General features: G+C 37.4%; 1 protein-coding gene across 5 annotated transcripts in view; it reads left to right on the plus strand.

The window, feature by feature from the left end:
- LOC100148950 (formin) overlaps nucleotides 1–20844 on the plus strand; it is a 170599-nt gene that overhangs the window by 53401 nt on the left and 96354 nt on the right. For 2 of the 5 annotated variants that reach the window (XR_012393131.1, XM_073927955.1), the window contains exons 1-2: nucleotides 9310–12474; nucleotides 16117–16692. The exons of 2 other annotated variants lie outside the window; for them this stretch is intronic. Coding sequence is in view for 2 of the 3 variants with exons in the window: in XM_073927955.1 (XP_073784056.1) it covers nucleotides 11836–12474; nucleotides 16117–16692 (1215 nt within the window). In the remaining variant the exon portion in view is untranslated. Of the gene's footprint in view, nucleotides 1–9309; nucleotides 12475–16116; nucleotides 16693–20844 lie in introns of those variants that run through there. One more of the 5 variants, XM_073927956.1, reaches the window with a different exon arrangement.

The raw sequence follows: 20844 nt of genomic DNA on the forward strand, positions 1-20844 counted from the left end.
ACTATAAAATCATGGGTCTCAGCATGGTTTGTGTCTCATTTTGTGAGCCGACTAACAACAGTTGCTCGCTCTCCTCCTTCTCCCCTGCTGGCCACGCCCACTCCTGCCCTTTGCTCGCGGAGCTCCACGCCCACTATGGTGCATCTTTTGAAAAAATTCTGAGGTGGACCTGAACCGAAATGGGGGTGTCATGACCCTTTAAATAACTACACACGCAAGAAACGACAGACTTTTCTTGTTTTGGTTCATTTGAGATTTACCTCAGTTTTTCATTGACAGTTCTGTATGAATTGATAAAGTACTTGTTGATTGATTCATTCAGGTTTATTAATGTGAAAGTGGAGTCTGACAACAATAAACATTCTTATCAAGTATAAAACCGCCTATTTTTATATATATATATATATATATATATATATATATATATATATATATATATATATATAAAAGTAAGGCCTGCTAGCTACCGTTATTTTATGCTGGGTAGGCTACTTAATTTATTTATTTTTTATTAAAGTATTTGTTTTGATTTTTAATATATGATGCCTTAAATGAACAGGCATTTAAGGGTAAAACGGGGTTGCAGTGGGAGAAAGAGGGTAGAGACCAACTACATTTGGGCTAAAGGCTGAATCATACTTCTGTGTCGTGTGATCGCATTGACCCACGCCACTTGCCTTGTGCATAGTTGTGCATTTTTACTTCTACATTTACATTTACATTTACATTTAGTCATTTAGCAGATGCTTTTATCCAAAGCGACTTACAAATGAGGACAAGAAGCAAATTACACAACTATAAGAGCAACAATGAAGAAGTGCTGTAGGCAAGTTTCAGGTCTGTAAAGTCTAAGAAGGAAAGTATTAGTAAATTTTTTTTTTTTTTTCGTACAGTTAGTGGTATATCCAGAGAGGCAATTGCAGATTAGGAAGTGAAGTGGAGACTAAATAGTTGAGTTTTTAGTGGTTTCTTGAAGACAGCGAGTGACTCTGCTGTTCTGATGCAGTTAGGGAGTTCATTCCACCAACTGGGCAGATTGAGCACGAGAGTTCGGGAAAGTGATTTCTTCCCTCTTTGGGATGGAACCACGAGGCGACGTTCATTCACAGAACGCAAGTTTCTGGAGGCCACATACATCTGCAGAAGTGAGAGCAGATGAGAAGGAGCAAAGCCAGAAGTCACTTTGTAGGCAAACATCAGAGCTTTGAATTTGATGCGAGCAGCAACTGGCAGCCAGTGCAAACGGATGAGCAGCGGAGTGACATGTGCTCTTTTAGGTTCATTGAAGACCACTCGTGCTGCTGCGTTCTGGAGCAGCTGAAGAGGCTTGATAGAGTTAGCTGAAGCCCGGCTAGTAGAGAGTTGCAGTAATCCAGTCTGGAGAGAACAAGAGCTTGAACAAGGAGTTGAGCTGCATGTTCAGATAGGAAGGGTCGGATCTTTCTGATGTTACAGAGTGCGAATCTGCACGATTGAGCAGTTCTAGAGATGTGGTCAGCGAAGTTTAGTTGGTCAGTTCTATGCACTGTTTGTGTTGTGAATGCTACCTTAATGTACAAGTAGCTCAAACTTGCTCATTCAAAGGCGGAAACCGGCGGACGTGCAAAAACTTTAATCATAAGGTAAAGACAAAACAGCAGTTTCCATCTGGAGCTCCTTTACGGGACTCCACACTTGTAAACACTCGCTCCATCGGGCTGACGGATCTCAGCACCGTTCACACTTGTCACTGCTACCAAGCTGACCAATAACAGAGCTTGAGTTATGTGTCGTTACATTTTTTAAGAGGTCAGCAACGGTGTCAGGCAGAGTGAGGCTGCGACAGCACGAAGGCATACGCGTGTGCTTGACAAAGATGTATAAATCAGCCTTAAGCTCCCGATCTTTATATTGTCAGGCTCCATCCCAACAGTCTTATTGCTCAGCTGCTTTCTCTGCAGAGTTGACTTTTCCAGCTGCAGGCGCACTGAACACTCCGTTAAAATGCAGACGCAGCAGGCGAACACAAGACACACGCTGGGCACATAAACACTTGAATTTGTCAGTGATTGCCATGAACACCTATTAATTTAGTGTTACTTTTAATGTTACCTGTTACTTTTTTATTCACACAAGGGCTGCATGATATTGTAAACATCTTCCGTTGTAATTTTTTATTTTTCTGCGATATATTTGCAATATTAATAGACTTTCACCAGATGGCTTGAATAACTCTGTTTGAAAAGGAAGCATTAATTTACATTGATTGGGCTGATTGATGTAATCGTGTAAATCATGTATGAAAAAAGCGCTGTCAAAATTAGTGCGTTAACGCATGCGATAAATTTGAAATAATTATCGCTTTAAGAAAAAAACGCAATTAACGCAGTTGCAGGTTTTATTTTCTTCCTGTTGTGGTGGATGTGTGTTCAGCATGCAACAAATATGAATAAGATCAAGGAAGCACTTTTTGAAGGCAAGTTTCAGTTTAAAACAATTAATGTGGGAGTTTCATGCAATTTCGGGTGTTTCATTTTTAACTTTCGACTTCTGTTTTAATGTAAGTTGATAACGCATGGCGAACGGAAAGAAAAACCTCTGCATTTCGTGACTCTGTGTTCCTTTGAGGTGATTAAATCGATGCTTACACGGTAGACTTTTAATAATAGTATAATCTTAATCATATTAAAATCAGAGTATTGGTGTCTTATGTGAATGTACTCTGAAAGTCTCGGTGAAGTCGCGAGCTGTCAAAGATAGGGCATTACTCTGCCTTTCAGCATGAGCCCTCCAAGTTTAGCATGTTTCCTCATTAAACGCAATAATATGCTTTGCGTTGTTGTGTCAGAATCCTTGTGAAATAGAGCCATACTTAGTTTAAGCAAATTTGATGAATGAGATCATGCGGGTTGAATCTGAAGGGAGTTGCTCCAGCGCGTTGTGTGTGTGTCTGTGTCAGGCCCGTTGAGGGGTGTCAGGGGTTGAGTGAGCGACATATCTGAGTAGGGGCGTGTGTGCGCAAGACATACCTGAAGAGCGGTGGGGATGGGTTGCGCCCGATGCACCTGAAAAGATAGAAGGGATGCGGTGGAGAGGGGTGTGCAACGTAATTAAAGACCTCACAGCAATACAACTTTACAATGAGTGCAACAGTTTGTATTCTAGAGTCTATTATTATAATTTTCCATTTTCCATATCTGCAATTCCTGTATTTTGGCATTTCTTTTGCAGTCCACTTAGAATCCAACATGGAAATCAATGTTTTCTTTATTGGCATTGATTGTTTTGAAATGTAAATGTCATTAACATGCCTGTGTTTTAATTTCTGTAATAAATATGGCTGTCAAGCAGGATCTTGATGGTTTATTGTGGGTTTGTTGTTTAGATGAAGAATTCTGTGTTATAAGTTAAACAAAAATTCTAATAAACAATTATATTTTGAATTTAAATAGTTTTTGTATTGCGTTTACATTAATTTTACATTTGAATAGCCAAAATTACAAGTTTCAGTCTTTTAAATGTGATTAATCGCGATTAATTTTTAAAAAAAAGGTGCGATTAATTAGTTAAATTTTTTTTTTATAGATTGACAGGACTAATGAAAAATAAACAAACTGCAAGCAAAAATCATTACAATAGGGTTACGAAAAAAGTCAAACAAACAGTGCGAATTAGACCTGGATTTTTTTTACCCGTCTATAAAAATGCCTCTTGAGTTAAGAGTTTTTAGATATTTGGACTAGAAACAAGACACAAACTTTGAGTAAGAAAAGCATTGTAGTGAATTTGAAGTCATTTATACATTCTTTATCAGTGTAGATTGATAGTTCAGGACGAGCAGCTTTAGTTTCTGCCATGTGTCTTGTTTTTTCAGCTCAAGAAGCAGGTCGCAGTGTTTGCAGGAACTCTTAAACACAGGTTCAGTTACATAAGAAAAGTACAGAAGAGGCCTGGACTGGTCATAATCCACCTGTACTAATGTAGGCCACAACACAGCAGAAATGATTCAGCTAATTACCTGCACAACTAATAAAATTATATGTATGCTACAGTGTTATCATTTAAACTATACAATGCTGCTTAAAAGATTGTGCTGCTCTTGTAGAATATGTGAAAATGTGAATGATTCTAACAGTATAAGAGTGATAGCACTAAATACATGTTTTTTACTTAGTACTGTCCTGAGTAAGATTTTACATAAAATATACACTCATCGGCCACTTTATTAGGTACACCTCACTAGTACAGGGTTGGACACTATATTGCATTCAGAACTGCCTTAATCCTTCATGGCAGAGATACAACAAGGTACAGGAAATGTTCCTCAGAGATTCCTCGTTGACACCATGCTCAATTGGTACTAATGGACCCAAAGAAAATCTCCCCCACACCATTACACCACCACCACCAGCCTGAACCGCTGATACAAGGCAGGATGATCCATGCTTTCAAGCTGTTGAGGCCAAATTGTGAGCCGAGCATCTGAATGTGTCAGCAGAAATGGAGACTCATCAGAGCAGCAACGTTTCTCCAATCTTCTATTGTCCAGTTTTGGTGAGTCTGTGTAAATTGTAGCCTCAGTTTCCTGTTCTTAGCTGACAGGAGCGGCACCCGGTGTGCTCTTCTGCTGCTGTAGCCCATCCGCCTCAAGGTTGGACGTGTTGTGTGTTCAGAGATGCTCTTCTGCAGAGCTCGGTTGTAGCGAGTGCTTATTTGAGTTACTGTTGCCTTTCTATCAGCTGGAACCAGTCTGGCCATTCTCCTCTGACCTCTGGCCTCATCAACAAGGCATTTGCGCCCACAGAACTGCCGCTCACTGCAGATTTCCTCTGTTTCTCTGTAAACCCTAGAGATGGTTGCACGTAAAAATCCCAGTAGATCAGCAGTTTCTGAAATACTCAGAGCAGCCCGTCTGGCAGCAACAACCATGCCACGTTCAGAGTCTCTTAAATCCCCTTTCTTCCCCATTATGATGCTCGCTCTGAACTGCAGCAGGTCGTCTTGATCATGTCTACATGTCTAAATGCAGTGAGCTGCTGTCATGTGATTGGCTGATTAGACATTTGTGTTTACGAGCAGTTGGAGAGGTGTACCTAATAAAGTGGCCGGTGAGTGTATTTACATATAGACAGAGAATCGCAGAATTGATCAAAATCAGAATTGTTTTTAATACCCTGTGTGTTTTCTGCTTTGTGATGGATGTTCGTGATTCCTTTGATTGTTCTGAATAAACTGCCTGCTGTTCCTTAGAAAAAGTTGGTTGAATGGTTATTGTGCTGTTGCTAAGGTATTTCTAGGTGGTTGCTAAGGCATGTCTAAGTAGTTGCTAAGGCATTGTTAGTGTGTTGTATTTCATTGCTGGGGGTTGCTGGGGTGGTTGAGCGATTACTTGGCAGTTGCTGGATGGTTGCTAGGGTGATTGAGGCAGTGTTAAGGTGGTTAGGGTGAGGCAGTTGCTAAGGTGTAGTTAGGTGGCATTTCTAGGCAGTTGCTAGGGTGATTAAATGGTTGCTAGACAGTTGCTAAGGCATTGCTAGGTGGTTGCTAGGGTGATTGAGTGTTGCTAGGTAGTTGCTAAGGTGTTAGGTGGTTGTAAGGCAATGCTAGGTGGTTGGTAGGGTGTTTTGAGTGGTTGCTAGGGGTGACAAATGCCGTGGACGTGGTTACGCACCAAAAAGTGCACAGAAGGATGGAGAATAACAACAGTGATGCATGTCTGAAAGGAAGCACCACTTATTTTGTTAAAATTATTCACAGATTTTGCCAGGGGTTCATGAACTTTAGAGCAGCAGAGAAAGGGAAATAGGTGAAGGTGGACTAGTTACAGCACTCAACTGTATTGTTTCAGCTTAGCTTTGGCTTCAGTGTTGTTATGTTATTAAAGCTCTGTGTTTTGGATGAGTTTCCTTTCATCCTCAAACGTGCAGCAAGCGGTGCGTGAAGTGTGGCAGGATCGTTGCCAGATCGCTGTGACAGCGGCTCATCAGAGTCACACTGTGTTTTGGTCTCAGGTCAGTCAAGAAGAGAAAGAGGAGAATAAGGAAGAATATCAATATTTTTAATAACTCTATTCTTACATCCTGGTGATATTTATATGTGTTATATTTGTAGTACTGATATTATCAGCTATATTTTATTGTTTTTATAGTTTGCATTTTTGCATGAGTAATATTGTTTATCATTTAATAATATATATATTTATTTATTTTATTATTAAATTGAGTTATTAAATTATTATTAAATGAGTATTTATATTCTGGTCGTTCTGTTTTATTATATTTAATATATATTTTATATAAAATGTCATATACATACAATTGAATATTTTATTATTAGGGATGTAATGGTATTGTAAATACCGTCATACCGCAATATTAATTTTTTTTCGATATTACCGTAGTCGCATGACTCGGTAAAACTATAGGTCTTCTGAGAAAATTTGCTCAGGCGAATGAAGCGAACGGGAGGTACCGGAAACTACAATTCCCATCAGCCCAGGCTCGGCCATAATCCCTTGCGGTCTGTTGTCGCTACAGATCCAGTAATGCGGAAATGGAGTGTGCTGCTAGAAGCGGGGATAAAAGAGCTGGAAAACTCTAAAGCGGGTGTTGTCGCCGCGCGCGTACTGAATAGTGGTGTTGTCGCGCGAGTTCTTATCAGCGGTGTTGTCGCGCGCGTACTGAATAGCGGTGTTGTCGCGCGAGTTCTTATCAGCGGTGTTGTCGCGCGCGTACTGAATAGCGGTGTTGTCGCGCGAGTTCTTATCAGCTGTGTTGTCACGCGCGTACTGAATAGCGGTGTTGTCGCGCGAGTTCTTATCAGCTGTGTTGTCTCGCGCGTACTGAATAGCGGTGTTGTCGCGCGAGTTCTTATCAGCTGTGTTGTCTCGCGCGTACTGAATAGCGGTGTTGTCGCGCGAGTTCTTATCAGCTGTGTTGTCGCGCGCGTACTGAATAGCGGTGTTGTTGCGCGAGTTCTTATCAGCTGTGTTGTCTCGCTCGTACTGAATAGCTGTGTTGTCGCGCGAGTTCTTATCAGCTGTGTTGTCGCGGGCGTACTGAATAGCGGTGTTGTCGCGCGAGTTCTTATCAGCTGTGTTGTCTCGCGCGTACTGAATAGCGGTGTTGTCGCGCGAGTTCTTATCAGCTGTGTTGTCTCGCGCGTACTGAATAGCGGTGTTGTCGCACGAGTTCTTATCAGCTGTGTTGTCACGCGCGTACTGTATAGCCGTGTTGTCGCGCGAGTTCTTATCAGCTGTGTTGTCTCGCGCGTACTGAATAGCGGTGTTGTCGCACGAGTTCTTATCAGCTGTGTTGTCACGCGCGTACTGTATAGCCGTGTTGTCGCGCGAGTTCTTATCAGCGGTGTTGTCGCGCACGTGCTGTAAAGCGGGGACGGAGGGTATGTCGCGTCGCGGGGGCACTTTTGATCATTTTGGAAGGGAACTTTCTATCCAAGACTAAAAAGGGCATGTGCACTGCACAGGTTGAGCCCTGTGTGTGCACGTGCCTGCAAGTTGGGGAATACGACTAATCAGTCATGGGGACTGCAGAAACACAGCACACTGTTCAGATTGATGCAGACATGAGACCTCTATCTCACTCATGGTTTATCTTCTCCAGTGGGGGAAAGACAATGCACAACGTTACTCACTGCTGTCAACCTGGGCCAAGTCATATCTCTTGTCCCAGAAACCTCAGTCCCAAATGAGAGGGGTTTTTTCTGTTGCAGGGGACATTGTAAATACCCAGAGATACCAGCTTTTACCAGATTATATTTATATGATAATTTTCCTTAAAACCCATCTCTATCTAAGTGAGTGAGTGATTAAATGTTGAATGTGATGAGTTTTCAACAATACTAAATTAAAACTTTATTTTTTTACATGGTTTAATATTTTTTTGTTATTAAAATTGAAGTTCCTGTTTCAAAGCTTACAGATAGATGACTAATTTGTATGTCATTGACACTTTTGGCACTTTTTTGGAGTATTTTCATAAGTTTTGTTTTTTCCTGTAAATGATTCAATAAATACCGTACCGTGACATTCATACCGAGGTATTACCGTACCGTGAAATTCTGATACCGTTACATCCCTATTTATTATTATAATAAATTATTTATTCATTCATTCATTTATTTTTTTCCAGCTTAGTTCCTTTATTAATCCAGGCACGCCACAGCAGAAAGAACTGCCAACTTATCCAGCATATGTTTTACATAGCGGATGCCCTTCCAGCTGCAACCCATCTCTGGGAAACATCCATGCACACTCATTCACACACACTCATACACTACGGACAATTTAGCCTACCCAATTCACCTGTACCACATGTGTTTGGACTGTGGGGGAAACCGGAGCACCCGGAGGAAACCCACGTGAACACGGGGAGAACATGCAAACTCCACAGAGAATCACCAACTGACCCAGCAGAGGCTCGAACTAGTGACCTTCTTGCTGTGAGGCGACAGCACTACCTACTGTGCCACTGGGTCCCCGCACATGCACATATATTATGTCAAAACAAACTTTTATTTTGGATCCGCGATACATTTTTGTTCAGAACTAATAGGTATATTTAAATTCTGATTTCTATGATTTATTGAAATAATGTAAATATTGCATGGCGGTTCATTCCACTGTGGCGACCCCTTAAAAAAAGGGACAAAGCAGTCAAAAAATGAATAAAAGAATTATTACATAAATATTTCTGCTTATATTCTGGTTAAATGATACTTTAATTATATTATTATACAAACACATTTAAAAGCATTTGACATATTTAATTTATTTTCAGATTGTGTGCATTTTATCATCAAATTAAAGTGATTATATATTTTCAAGCGGTACTCTTCACAATTTAAACGCTTCTGAAGTTTATAAGCCGTTTATAACCAGCCTCACAAGTACAACTAGATGTAGTACAGGAAGCTTTCAGACCTTTTCCCGGGTCACTGCTTCTACAGGTCAGCGGCATAGCAACAGAGAGGGGCGTGGCCGATGACCTCATCAGAGCTGATTATAGGCTCTGTTGTAATAATGAAGCAGTTCACCTGACCCAGCTGGAGCTTAGAGAGAGACACACACATACTGTACACTCGGGGTGAGTGAAAAACACACCCGTACAGAGAGAGAGAGGAAGAAAGAGAGAGAGAGAAGGTGGAGCGAGACTCAATCTCTGCTCAGTCTTTCAGGAGTAATCAGACACTCACAGGTGGATTCTCTGCCAGGTTTACAGCTACACACACACACACACACACACACACACACACACACAGAGGGAGTGGCTGGAGCTAAAGGTAGTCAGTGCTGCGTAACTCCCACCTCTCAAACCCTCCCGGAGGAGAAACACAAGCGAAACACTGACGCTGAGCAGGAAGTGCTGCAACTTTCTGGAAGACTTCTGGAGTATTTACAGGAACCACGTATACAGCAGGAGTGTGAGTGTTTGATTTAATGACAGTCAAACTTCGGCTTCTGTGTCTACTCATTCTCAATCTGGAATATAAAGGCTGAACATTGGCACAGGAGTGAACGGAGCGACCGAGAGAGAGAGAGAGAGAGACGCTGGGATTTATCTTCACACACAAAAAAGCTTTTGTGTTCTTGAGTGAAACTGGAGCTCGTGCAGGTTAAACTACTGGAGACTGAAGTTCACACACACACACACACACACACACACACACACACACACACACACACACACACACACACACACACACACACACACACACACTAGCAGGATTTGTTTATACACTTGCTGGATTCCACTTTAAAGGTGCAGTATGTAGGTTTCCTAGTGGCTGATCTGGGTATTGCGGTCTGAATTCAAAATACTGGGGAGGGTTTCTTTATTATTTCAACTTTTTTATAGATTTTCTGATTTGCAGATAACATAGATAAATATCAGATATCGTGGATTAACATAACAACACCAAATAAATTAACAAATAACATCATATACAGTTAAATGTGTGTTAAATAATAAATGCAAATGATTTCAGTTAGTAAACAAAATAAACCAAAACACACAGCGAAGAAATAATATTATAACCATTATTATTATTTTTCCAATAAATCGACGCAGGGTGCCAGATTGTCAACACCAACAGGCCACAAGCATGTCTGATGGTTGATCAGCTAATGTTTAAGTTTGTAATATCTGTATTTAATTGCAAGCCGTGTGTATTTTTAATAACTCTGCGTTGATTTTCTTATTTGCAAATAATGCAGTTGAATATTAAATACAAGGGATTACATACAAACATAACAGTAATAAATAAATAAATAATATCAATGTGAATTTAAGTAAGATGAATGTAATGGATGTTAGTAAATAAACCAAACCAAAACTCATACAGAAAAAAACAAACATTAATATTATAACCTTTATTATTATTTTGTCTTTGAGAGTTTTTTTTATTTTCACACGATCGCTCTGATATTGACACAGGTTGCCAGATTGATGACACAAACAGATCACGAGCATGTGTGCAGGTTGATCAGCTAATGTTTATGTTTGTAAAATCTTTGCTAATTAAAAAGCAGCCCGTATGTGTTTTTAACGCAGATTAATACTAAATACAGAGCATTATTATGCAGGTTGCCAGATTGATGACACAAACAGACAGTTAATCAGCTAATGTTTATGTTTGTAACATTTGTGTTTGTCATACTAATTGTAAGCTAGCTCATGTGTATTTTCATAACTGAATCTGCGTCTCATTTGGGAGGCTGCTTTTGTCCTAGTGGTTGACCTAGGTATTGCGGTGTAAATTCAAAATATTGGGGAGGGTTTTTTCATTAACGATTTGAACTTTTTAACAATACCAAATAAATACCATCATATAAATGTATGTGCATATTAAATAATTAATGTAAATTATGTTTGTAAATAAACAAACAAACTAAAATTCATACCAAAAAATAATTAAATTGCTAATATCATATTATTATTTTGTCCCAGAAAGGTTTTTTTCTGACCTGATCACTTTGATGTCGATGCAGGTTGCCAGATTGATGAGACAAACAGATCACGAGGGTTAATCAGCTAGCTTATGTGTGTAAAATTTGTAATTATTGTACTAATTAAAAAAACAGCTCAAGTGTATTTTTATAAATCTGAATCTGCGTCTGATTTCGGAGGCTGCTTTTGTCCTTCGTCTGCATACATTAAACTGAAATTAAATACTCTATCTTCCATAAAGGCAACCTGAAGTGCTGAAATATTATTGGTTAAACCGGTAGTGGGCGGAGTTACAAAGATCAAAGCAAAGACAGACATTCCAAAACGGAACACACATTCTAAAATAGAATAACTGACTGCAGAATTGTTTTTAAACAAACAAATATGTTCACTTAAACATCTGCAAACATAGACATCACCGATATACTATACTGCTGGTTAACTATGCTTTATATATAATAACTTTAACTATTAAAAGCTATTAGTTACTAGTTGAAGTTATTAGTAACTTATAAATTTATGTAAAACATTCCTGGTCGCCTAAAATGTTTAAGCTGAATCAAATTATTCTTATGAGACTATTGAACTTCTATTATGTTAAACTGAATTAAAACTGCTTGCATAACTTATCAAATTAAGTTAGAACAGGATTAATTTAGTTTAATAAGTTACAGAGAGCTCAATGCATATGCTGTCTTGTCTAATTGTTCATATTAACTTCTAAATCTGATTGTAATGCAATAATGTGCACCTTTACACAATAATTATAGCCAAAAGCACTATACAAAACACCTTGAATTGAATTGAATGGAATATTGCGGTAGTCATGCTTTAGAAGAGTCAAAAACGTCCATACAGCACCTTTAAAAGATTCAATGCAAACCAAAACATGGATCCAGCAAGTAGGATTTCTTCAAGGTTTTCATTGTCGAATCAGCCAACAGCGGTGCTCACTTCATTCCGAACACTCCCAGATGAAAACACAAACCTCCATCTTGATCCAAATATTGAAGATGATGCCAAACCCGAAGATGAAATGAAGGATAAGCTGCTTCCGGATACAGAAAGGCCTTCATGGAGGTTGTCTGATCCCTATCTAGTGCAGGTCACCAGAGTGGAGACGTACATTGATGACGAGGACATTTCAGAGGAGTCTGGGGGTGAGTGTAAAAAATCCGAGGAGAAGCTGGAGAGTCTTGTGGAGAGATCGCTCAAAGATGCTTCAGTTCTGAGCCGGACGAGTTCGCTCGGGAAACTCAACAAACTCAATGCATCGCGTTTGCTGGATGATGCTAGGAAAGAAACATCAGTGGCAGACGTCAGCAGCTGGAGACGATTCATGACTGTGCGTACATCCAGTACAACACACAGTGATGTTAAAGACGCTGCTGATTCTCACCAAGAAGGGAATTTAGATCCGGCGGATCCTCTAAAAGCAGATGAAGTTGTGAGTTCAGCTTCTTCAGATCATCAGTCGGAGACAGAAGATGTTTCTGCTGGAAATTCACCTGCTGCTAAACGTGCACTGGTAACAATCATTTACATCCAATTAGTATTAATAGTGATTAATAGCATCCAATATAAGAGTTTGTTTTGACATGATATGCAGTGCTGAGCGATGAGTTCAACCTCCACAGATCTGAGATTTGAGTTGTGTCTTGCTTCTAATCTAAATATCTAAAAATGTTAAAATCAAGAAGCACAAAATATAGTCAGAAATACTGATAATATATAAAAATATGGTCTTGCTTTCAAAGTAATTTGCCAATGAGGCATGCAGAACAATCTCATGTCAAAATGATGCACAAGATTATTTCTCTTCCCCCATTGGCAGATTATTGAGCTTGTTTTAATGAAAAACTCACTTCGTTTTGTTAAACAAGACTATATTTTGTGCTTGTATAGAAAAAAGCTTCTTGATTTAAACATTTGTAGATATTTAGACTGAAAACAAGACCAAATATTGAAGAGAGAAAAGCTTTTTTGCAGTGCAGGATGCTTTACAGCAGGGGTCACTAAACTTGTTCCTGGAGGGCCGATGTCCTGCATATTTTATATGGAGACAGATAAGACTCAAAAGTAATTCATGCAAAAGACACAATTTCAAATTCCTGCAGGCTAAAGTTTACTCATGGGGCTGCGAGACAATAAAAAAGAAGAGCGGAGCTGCGGCAAAATAATGGACAATAAGAGTGAGGCTCTGGTCAAATAAATAAATAAATGAAAAAAAGTGCGACTGTTGCTTTCTCCGCCATGCTGGAGAGAAACAGTTTGCGGAAATAGAGCGCAGAGTGGGTGTCCTTGACTACAGCTCTCATCTGATTGGCTGAAAGGTACGAGTTGCCCTGACTCTGGCAGGAAAGTCTCAAAAATACACACACATGTATCCAGGAGGAGTCGTACGTGAAAGAGGATTAGCACATTCTCATTCAGGATGAACTCGCAAGCTTTAAACATTCAAAACTTTTTGTACACTCCTATACATTTGCAAATGGTGTTTTGCATTTGTGAAACGTATTTTATGAAAATGTATTTTTATTTTGTGCTTGTGAAATTTTTTTGTGAATATAAATAAATATTTTACGCACGTGAATTTGGTTTTATGGAGGTGAGTTTGGCTACACATGTGTAAATCGTGTCTTTTGCGTGAATTAATATTGAGTCTAATCTGTCTCCATAATTTTAGCTGTAACCCTAATCAAACACACCTGAACAAGCTGATCAAGGTTTACTTCAAACATCCAGACCGGTGTGTTGAGGCAAGTTGGAGCTAAACCCTGCAGTGACGCTAGTCCTCCAGGACCCAGATTGGTGACCCCTGCTTTACAGTAATATATGTGTGCACATGCATTAGCTTAGTCAGTACCAAAGACAAAACTGCAGCTAATCTGTTACATGCTCTGCTAAAACTGGAGCATGCATGTGTATTTATACATAAATAATAAATATACACAGCACACACACATATATTATGTCAAAACAAACTGTAAGTAAAATAATGTGGGCAAAAACAAGATTATTTCACTAAGTCCATTAGCAGATTATTTCAGCTTGTTTCAAAGAACTAACTTTATCACAATTGTGACTCATTATTTCTGAAAACAGCACATTTTAGCTTGTCCAGAAGATGCTCCTTGGTTTAAGAATTGTCACACTTTACAATGAGGTTTCATTAGTTGATTGTTGACTAACAATAACTAATAATGAACAATACTGCACTTATGAATCATAGGTCCTCAATAACTAATGCATCATTATTAACATCCAAACTCATGCTTGTTAACATTAGTAAATGCACTGAGAGTTAACGTGGACTAACAATGAACACCTGTATTTTCATTAGCCTGTTAGCCAGCAGCGCCCTTATAGGCATTTACACCTACAGTTGAACTCAGAATTATTCACCCCCCTTTGAATTTGTTTTTCTTTTTTAAATATTTCCCAAATGATGTCTAATAGATTCAGGAAATGTTCACAGTATGTCTGATAATATTTGTTCTTCTAGAGAAAGTCTTATTTGTTTTATTTCGGCTAGAATAAAAGCAGTTTTTAATTTTTTAAACAGCATTTTAAGGTCAAAATTATTACCTATATATTTTTTCGATAGTCTACAGAACAAACCATCATTATACAATAACTTGCCTAATTACCTTAACCTGCCTAGTTAACCTAATTACCCTAGTGAAGCCTTTACATGTCACTTTAAGCTGTATAGAAATGTCTTAAAGAATATCTAGTCTAATATTATTTACTGTCATCATGACAAAGAGAAAATAAATCAGTAATTATAGTTGAGTTATTAACAATATTATAATTAATAATGTGTTAAAAAAAATCTTCTCTCTGTTAAACAGAAATTAGGGAAAAAAATAAACGGGGCGAATAATTCTGACTTCAACTGTACCTAACTTAAAATAGTAAGGTTTCCTGATCCTAGTGAGCTATATACATAAATAAGATATCATTGGAAAGAAGACAATATGAGCTTAACTATGATCCATCTAGCCAGTTTAATGCTAAAAATATATAAAGTTATACATGCAAGTAATGAGAATCAATACAAAAAATAAAGTACAAGTTGTACTATTCTCTGTTAGTTCTTTTCATATACAAACATAGGAAACTATTCTTGAAATAACCTAGAAAAAATATGCCTTGAAAGCCAAGTGTCTTGTGAGTTTATATTCCAAATTTGATGAAGATGTTAGATATGATTTCTGCAATAAGTTTTCTGAGACTATATCGGTGTCTTACTCATCCTCAGGCACGTTCCTAAAAACGGCCATCCCAAACTAACATGAACAAATACTGAAATAAATCTATTGTTCATTGTTTGTTAAATGCATTAACTAACATTAACTAATAATACAGCCTTATTGTAAAGTGTTACCAAGAATTTGTAGATATTTGGACTAGAAACAGACCATGCCAAAACCATTGTTTGCAGTGCATCTTTATAAGAAACACATGCTCATTGTGAATATGTACCCCTGTATATATTTCTAGAGAGCGTGAATTATGTAGCCAGAGCTACTATAGGCTGCATTTTGTCTTTAAAATGAATGCTACAGGGCCAGCCTCTGTTTCTTTTAGCACTACCAGCTGATCGATTACCTATGTATGGACTGCTTTCCTGCTGTTACCAGTTTGCCCATTACCTCGCCTTGTACATCAGCGGTCTTGAGCCACAAAGAGGTGTTGATTGCGACAACAGGGTTTAAGTCTGGCGAAAAACGGTTCCAGAAAGCAGGTAAAACAAAAACAAAATGCTAAAAATAAAATAAACAAGTAAATAACAGGGTGAGAATGGGGTAAGATCTGAAAACGTGGTAAAAATCAGGTGCTTTTCTTTTTCTAGATTGCTTTTGAAAACACTATCGGTTGGGTTTAGGGAAGGGGGTGAGTGGGGTTATCGGTTGGTCGGTCAGTCAATCGACAGCATCCTCTGGTGGTAATATGCGAGAACAGCAGGCATTTAAGAGAAATTTGAGGTCTAAAAAGCATTCACAGCGGCCTCTGGCGGATTTGAGAAAACAAAAACTGCAAAAAAAAACATGCCTCCTGGAACGTATTTTGCGTTCTCCAGAAATGTATACAGGGATACGTATCAATAATGAGCCTGGGTTGTTTGTAAGTATTCCTCATTGAACCAATGAATAATTTGTTTCAGTGTGCACCAGAAGCTCAATCTCCTCCTCAAAAACTGGACACCGTTTCACCCAAAATCGGCGACAAGTTCCAAGTTCCAGCTCTTTTCAGTGGCCTTCGTGTGTTAAAAAAAGGAGCCGTCGGAGACGAGCGGGAGACACTTTCAGAAATTAAACAGAAAGATGCAGATCGAGCGCTACTGAGCCTTAAACAGCACGTCAACAAAGCCAAAACTGAACCGCTTACCATAACCAAGAAGAAAACTGAACCACGAAGTCTATCAGAAATCACTAATTTGCTCCAGAAAGCATCAAACGTTGAGGAAAACAACAAGCAAGAGGAAACTGCGGATTTAAAAACAGCAGCTAAAGATGAACAAACAGACTGCAGTGTGAAGCCATCAACAGATTTGGCGTATGATGCATTGAAAAGCAAATTATTTGGATCTAAATCTCCTAAAAAGGACCCTGTGGATGCATCGCTGGATTTGGAGGCGATTAAGAAGAAGAAGAAAAGCGATAAAGAGCTGCTCAGGTCCTTCTTTGAGAAGCAGAACAAAACAAGTGTTGCTGAAACCAAGAGCCCTGCTGAGGTCAAAGTATGTATCAGCCGGCCAGATTTAAGATTATTGATGCTCAGATTAAATCAATTGAGTAGTTTTTTCTTTCAGGAATTGTAATTTATTAAGTAAGTAGTAAATTTAATAAGTTTTTAAATCAGTACACTTTTAATTCACTGTTTTAACTACAGTCGATACATTATGATTATTTTTATTTTTTATTTATCACAAAACACATTGAAAGAAGGACAAAATAAATTATATATATTCATCATTACTAAAATAATTATAATAAATAAATAAAAGTACTAATAAATAATAATAATAAGTAAATAAATAACAAAATAAGCAATACTTTGATTATTTTTATTGCATCTTTTTTATTATATATATGTAATTAATAATAAATAATAATAAATAAATAAAAAATAAGCAATACTGTGATTTATTTTTATTGCATCTTTTTAACATTTTAACTATTAAACACAAAACACATAAAAATAACAAAAATATTAAATATATATATTCTTCATTAATAAAATCATTGTTATAAATAAATAATAGTAATAATAAAAATATAATAGGTAAATAAATAAAAAAATTCTTTAGGATTATTCTTATTTTTTTATTGCATCTTTTTATTAACATTTCAACTATTAATCACAAAACACATTGAAAAGTGCCTGTTTTAACAAGGCTAAATGTATGTGTATATATATAAATATATAAATATATATATATATATATATATATATATATATATATATATATATATATATATATATATATATATATATATATATATATATCACTAATAAAATAATTATAATCAACAAATACTAGTAATAATACAAATTTCACATGCATTTTTAGTGCTGTATCTGTACTTTTACTTTTTTTTCACTTTCCTTCAGCCTGCAGTCAATACATTATATGTTTATTTTTACATTTCGAACAGATGCACAGATGTAAGCGTTGGTGTAAAATAACCAATTACAAATACACAAATTACTGCAATTGAGTAGTTTTTCCTCAGGAATTATATTTTAGTAAGTAATTAAAAAAAATGTAAATGTTTTCACATTTTTAGTGCTGTATCGATTCGGTGCTTTTACTGTGCTATTTTATTTCAACCCACAATCACAATTTATTTGTTTATTTGTATTTATACAAATTATAAATAACGAATTATAAATACTCAAATGACTGTAATTGAGTATTTTCTCAGGAATCGTACTTTAGCGAATAGTTTCAATAATACATGTTTAGTGCCATATCTGTACTTTTACTGCTTTTATTTCAACCCTCAGTCAATACTTTATATGTTTATATGTTTTTTTTATTTTCTACATTTCGAACACATGCACAGACATAAGATAAAATAACCAGTTACAAATACACAAATTACTGTAAATGAGTTGTACTGTAATTAGTTTGAATGATGTGCACATTTACTGGAGTACATTTTGAGTGCTGTATTGCGACTTGTGCTGGGCTATTTTCGTTCAAACTACAGTCAGTACATTATATGATTGTTTATTTACTTTTTACATTTTTGAACACATGCACAGATATAAGATGGGATTTAAAGCAGTGGTTCCCAAAGTGGGAGTCGGGGCACCCTGGGAGGTCATGAGCAATGAAGGAAGGTTGCCTGGTGATTTCCAGAAATATCATATATGTTATGAAATATTAAATAGTTTCTATTCTATAGAATCTAATCTAAGTCTAATCTATTGAATTAGAATTATCATATTTTATCCATAACCTGAAGAAGATAAAAATAGTATTTATTAGTTACATTAAAAAAAACAACGTGCAAATAAAAGCCATCAGCCTTTCAATTCTTCTTCCAATAAATTGCGACCAATTACTCAGATTACTGTAACTGAGTAGTTTTTTTCTCAGGAATTGTACTTCAATACATTGTTTGAACAATGTACTTCTACTTCAATGCATTTTTAGTGCTGTATCAGTACTTTTACTGCGCTATTTTCCTTTAACCTAGAGTCAATACTTTATTTGTTTATGTCTATATTTATTTTTATATTTTCAAATATGTGCACAGATATAAATATTGTAATTGAGTAGATTTTCTCAGGAATATTATTTTACAAAGCAGCTCTATTTCCCTTCAACCTGCAGTCACTACTGTTTTATTTATTTATATTGATGTATTTTATTCACACGCACACACAATTTCCTTGTATTCTACCAGTGCTGCATGAGTTTGGTTTGTGGCGCCACCTGCTGGACACTTACAGCTTGTGTTAGTCAGGGGTCAGATCATATTCTGAGCATGATCAGCACAGCTAGATTTTTGCTCTTCTTTTGTACACGGATTTCACACCACATGTAAAAGCAGCTTTCGGTTGAATTATTACAGGTGCAATAATAATAATATATAAATACATTAAATTAATCTTGTTTTTTTAAATATACAGTTCATGAGTGGTAAATAATTTAACTCACACTTATGGAAAATAGGTAATTAAATGAAAATGTCGCTGATGTTTAATCTGCAGGGTATAAAGCGCAGTCATGTTCACAGTGTAATACTGCTTTTGAGGACTTTTAGAAGTGCTGCTTTTACTTAAATATTGAGTAGTGTTTACAAACGAGACTTTGGCTTTACTTTTGCACTGCATTTTTGGCAAGTAATGATACTTTTATTTTCCACAAGGGCTGCACAATATATTGCAAAATTATGGTTATCTTGTTGATAGTACATGCAATGTTCATTCGTTCATTCATTTTTCTTTGGCTTAGTCCATTTGTTCATCAGGGGTCGCCACAGTGGAATGAACCGCCAAATATTCCAGCATATGTTTTACATGACGGATGCCATTTCATCTGCAACCCAGTACTGGGAAACACCCACACACACCCACACACACACACACACACACACACACACACACACACACACACATACTCATACAATATTGCCTGTTTAGTTGATCAGTTCCCCTATAGCGCATGTGTTTGGACTGTGGGGGAAACCAGAGCACCCGGAGGAAACCCACGCTAACACAGGGAAAACATGCAAACTCCACACAGAAACACCAACTGACCCAGCCAGGGCTTAAACCAGCGACCCTCTTGCTGTGAGGCCACAGTGCTAACCACTGAGCCACCATGCCTCCCCAGTACATGCAATATATGTGTGTGAATGAAATTTATTTCATGCATTGGTTGTTTATTTAAATTACTACTGTCTTTAGCTCCACCTCCTGAGTAGCTACTGTTCTGCTATTGGCTGGATAGTTGAACCCAGAGCTGAAAATAAACACTAGTGGGTGGAGTCAAGACGAGAGAGGAAAATGACAACAGCCAATCAGAGTTAGAATATCTGCATATTAGGTTTACGCTCATTCATTGTGTTTTAAAGACTAAGGCTGTTTCTCAATTCCAAGAACGCAGAGAACGGACTTGCGTTATTCTGGAGAGCGGTCCTGCCAGGTGTCCTCGGAAGAACGAACTCAGGAGACGGCGAGGGCAGAGAACGCGTCCGTTGAGAAATGAGATTGCTGCGTTCTTCCTGATGCTCACATGACCTTCACTCGTTTTAAATGGAAATTATTTAAGCATTACAGCACTCATACAACGATTTATTGTTTTCCCCTTTTGAAATATAAACTCTGCATAAAAACATCATAAATATACCCTGCACAATATAAATAAAACAGATTTTAATATGAATTTCAGCAAACAAACACCCTTAATGTGTTTATTCCTTTATTAAGATGTTCATGGTAATGTTTATATTCAGCGTTTCATTTAGGGAAACTCCTGAGGTAAATAAGTTACATCTCTAAACTTTAATAATAAACCTAAATACAATGCTGCGCTTCCCACCTCCAGTCGCAATGACTTCTGGGACTTCCCGAGCGAGTTCGGTGCTTAAGTCTGCATCCATGCGTCCTCGATATCAAGATCGAAGTTTCACACGTTCTTCGTACTTGCAGTCTTGAGTATTGGAACTGAACTTAGGCAGCTGATGATGACGTTACACGAGGACGCAAGACTGCTGAAGAACGCATATTGAGAAACAGCCTAAATGTTTGACAGTTTTTTAGTCTGAATTGGAATTAATTGGATGCGAAAAATGTCTTTTACCTCTTTATTTTAATATCATTAAATAAATGAATCATTTAGCTAATTAAAAATTGTATTTTTCTTGGGAAATGG

Source organism: Danio rerio, chromosome 17 (genome assembly GCF_049306965.1).
Source record: "Danio rerio strain Tuebingen ecotype United States chromosome 17, GRCz12tu, whole genome shotgun sequence".
Lineage (NCBI taxonomy): Eukaryota > Metazoa > Chordata > Actinopteri > Cypriniformes > Danionidae > Danio > Danio rerio.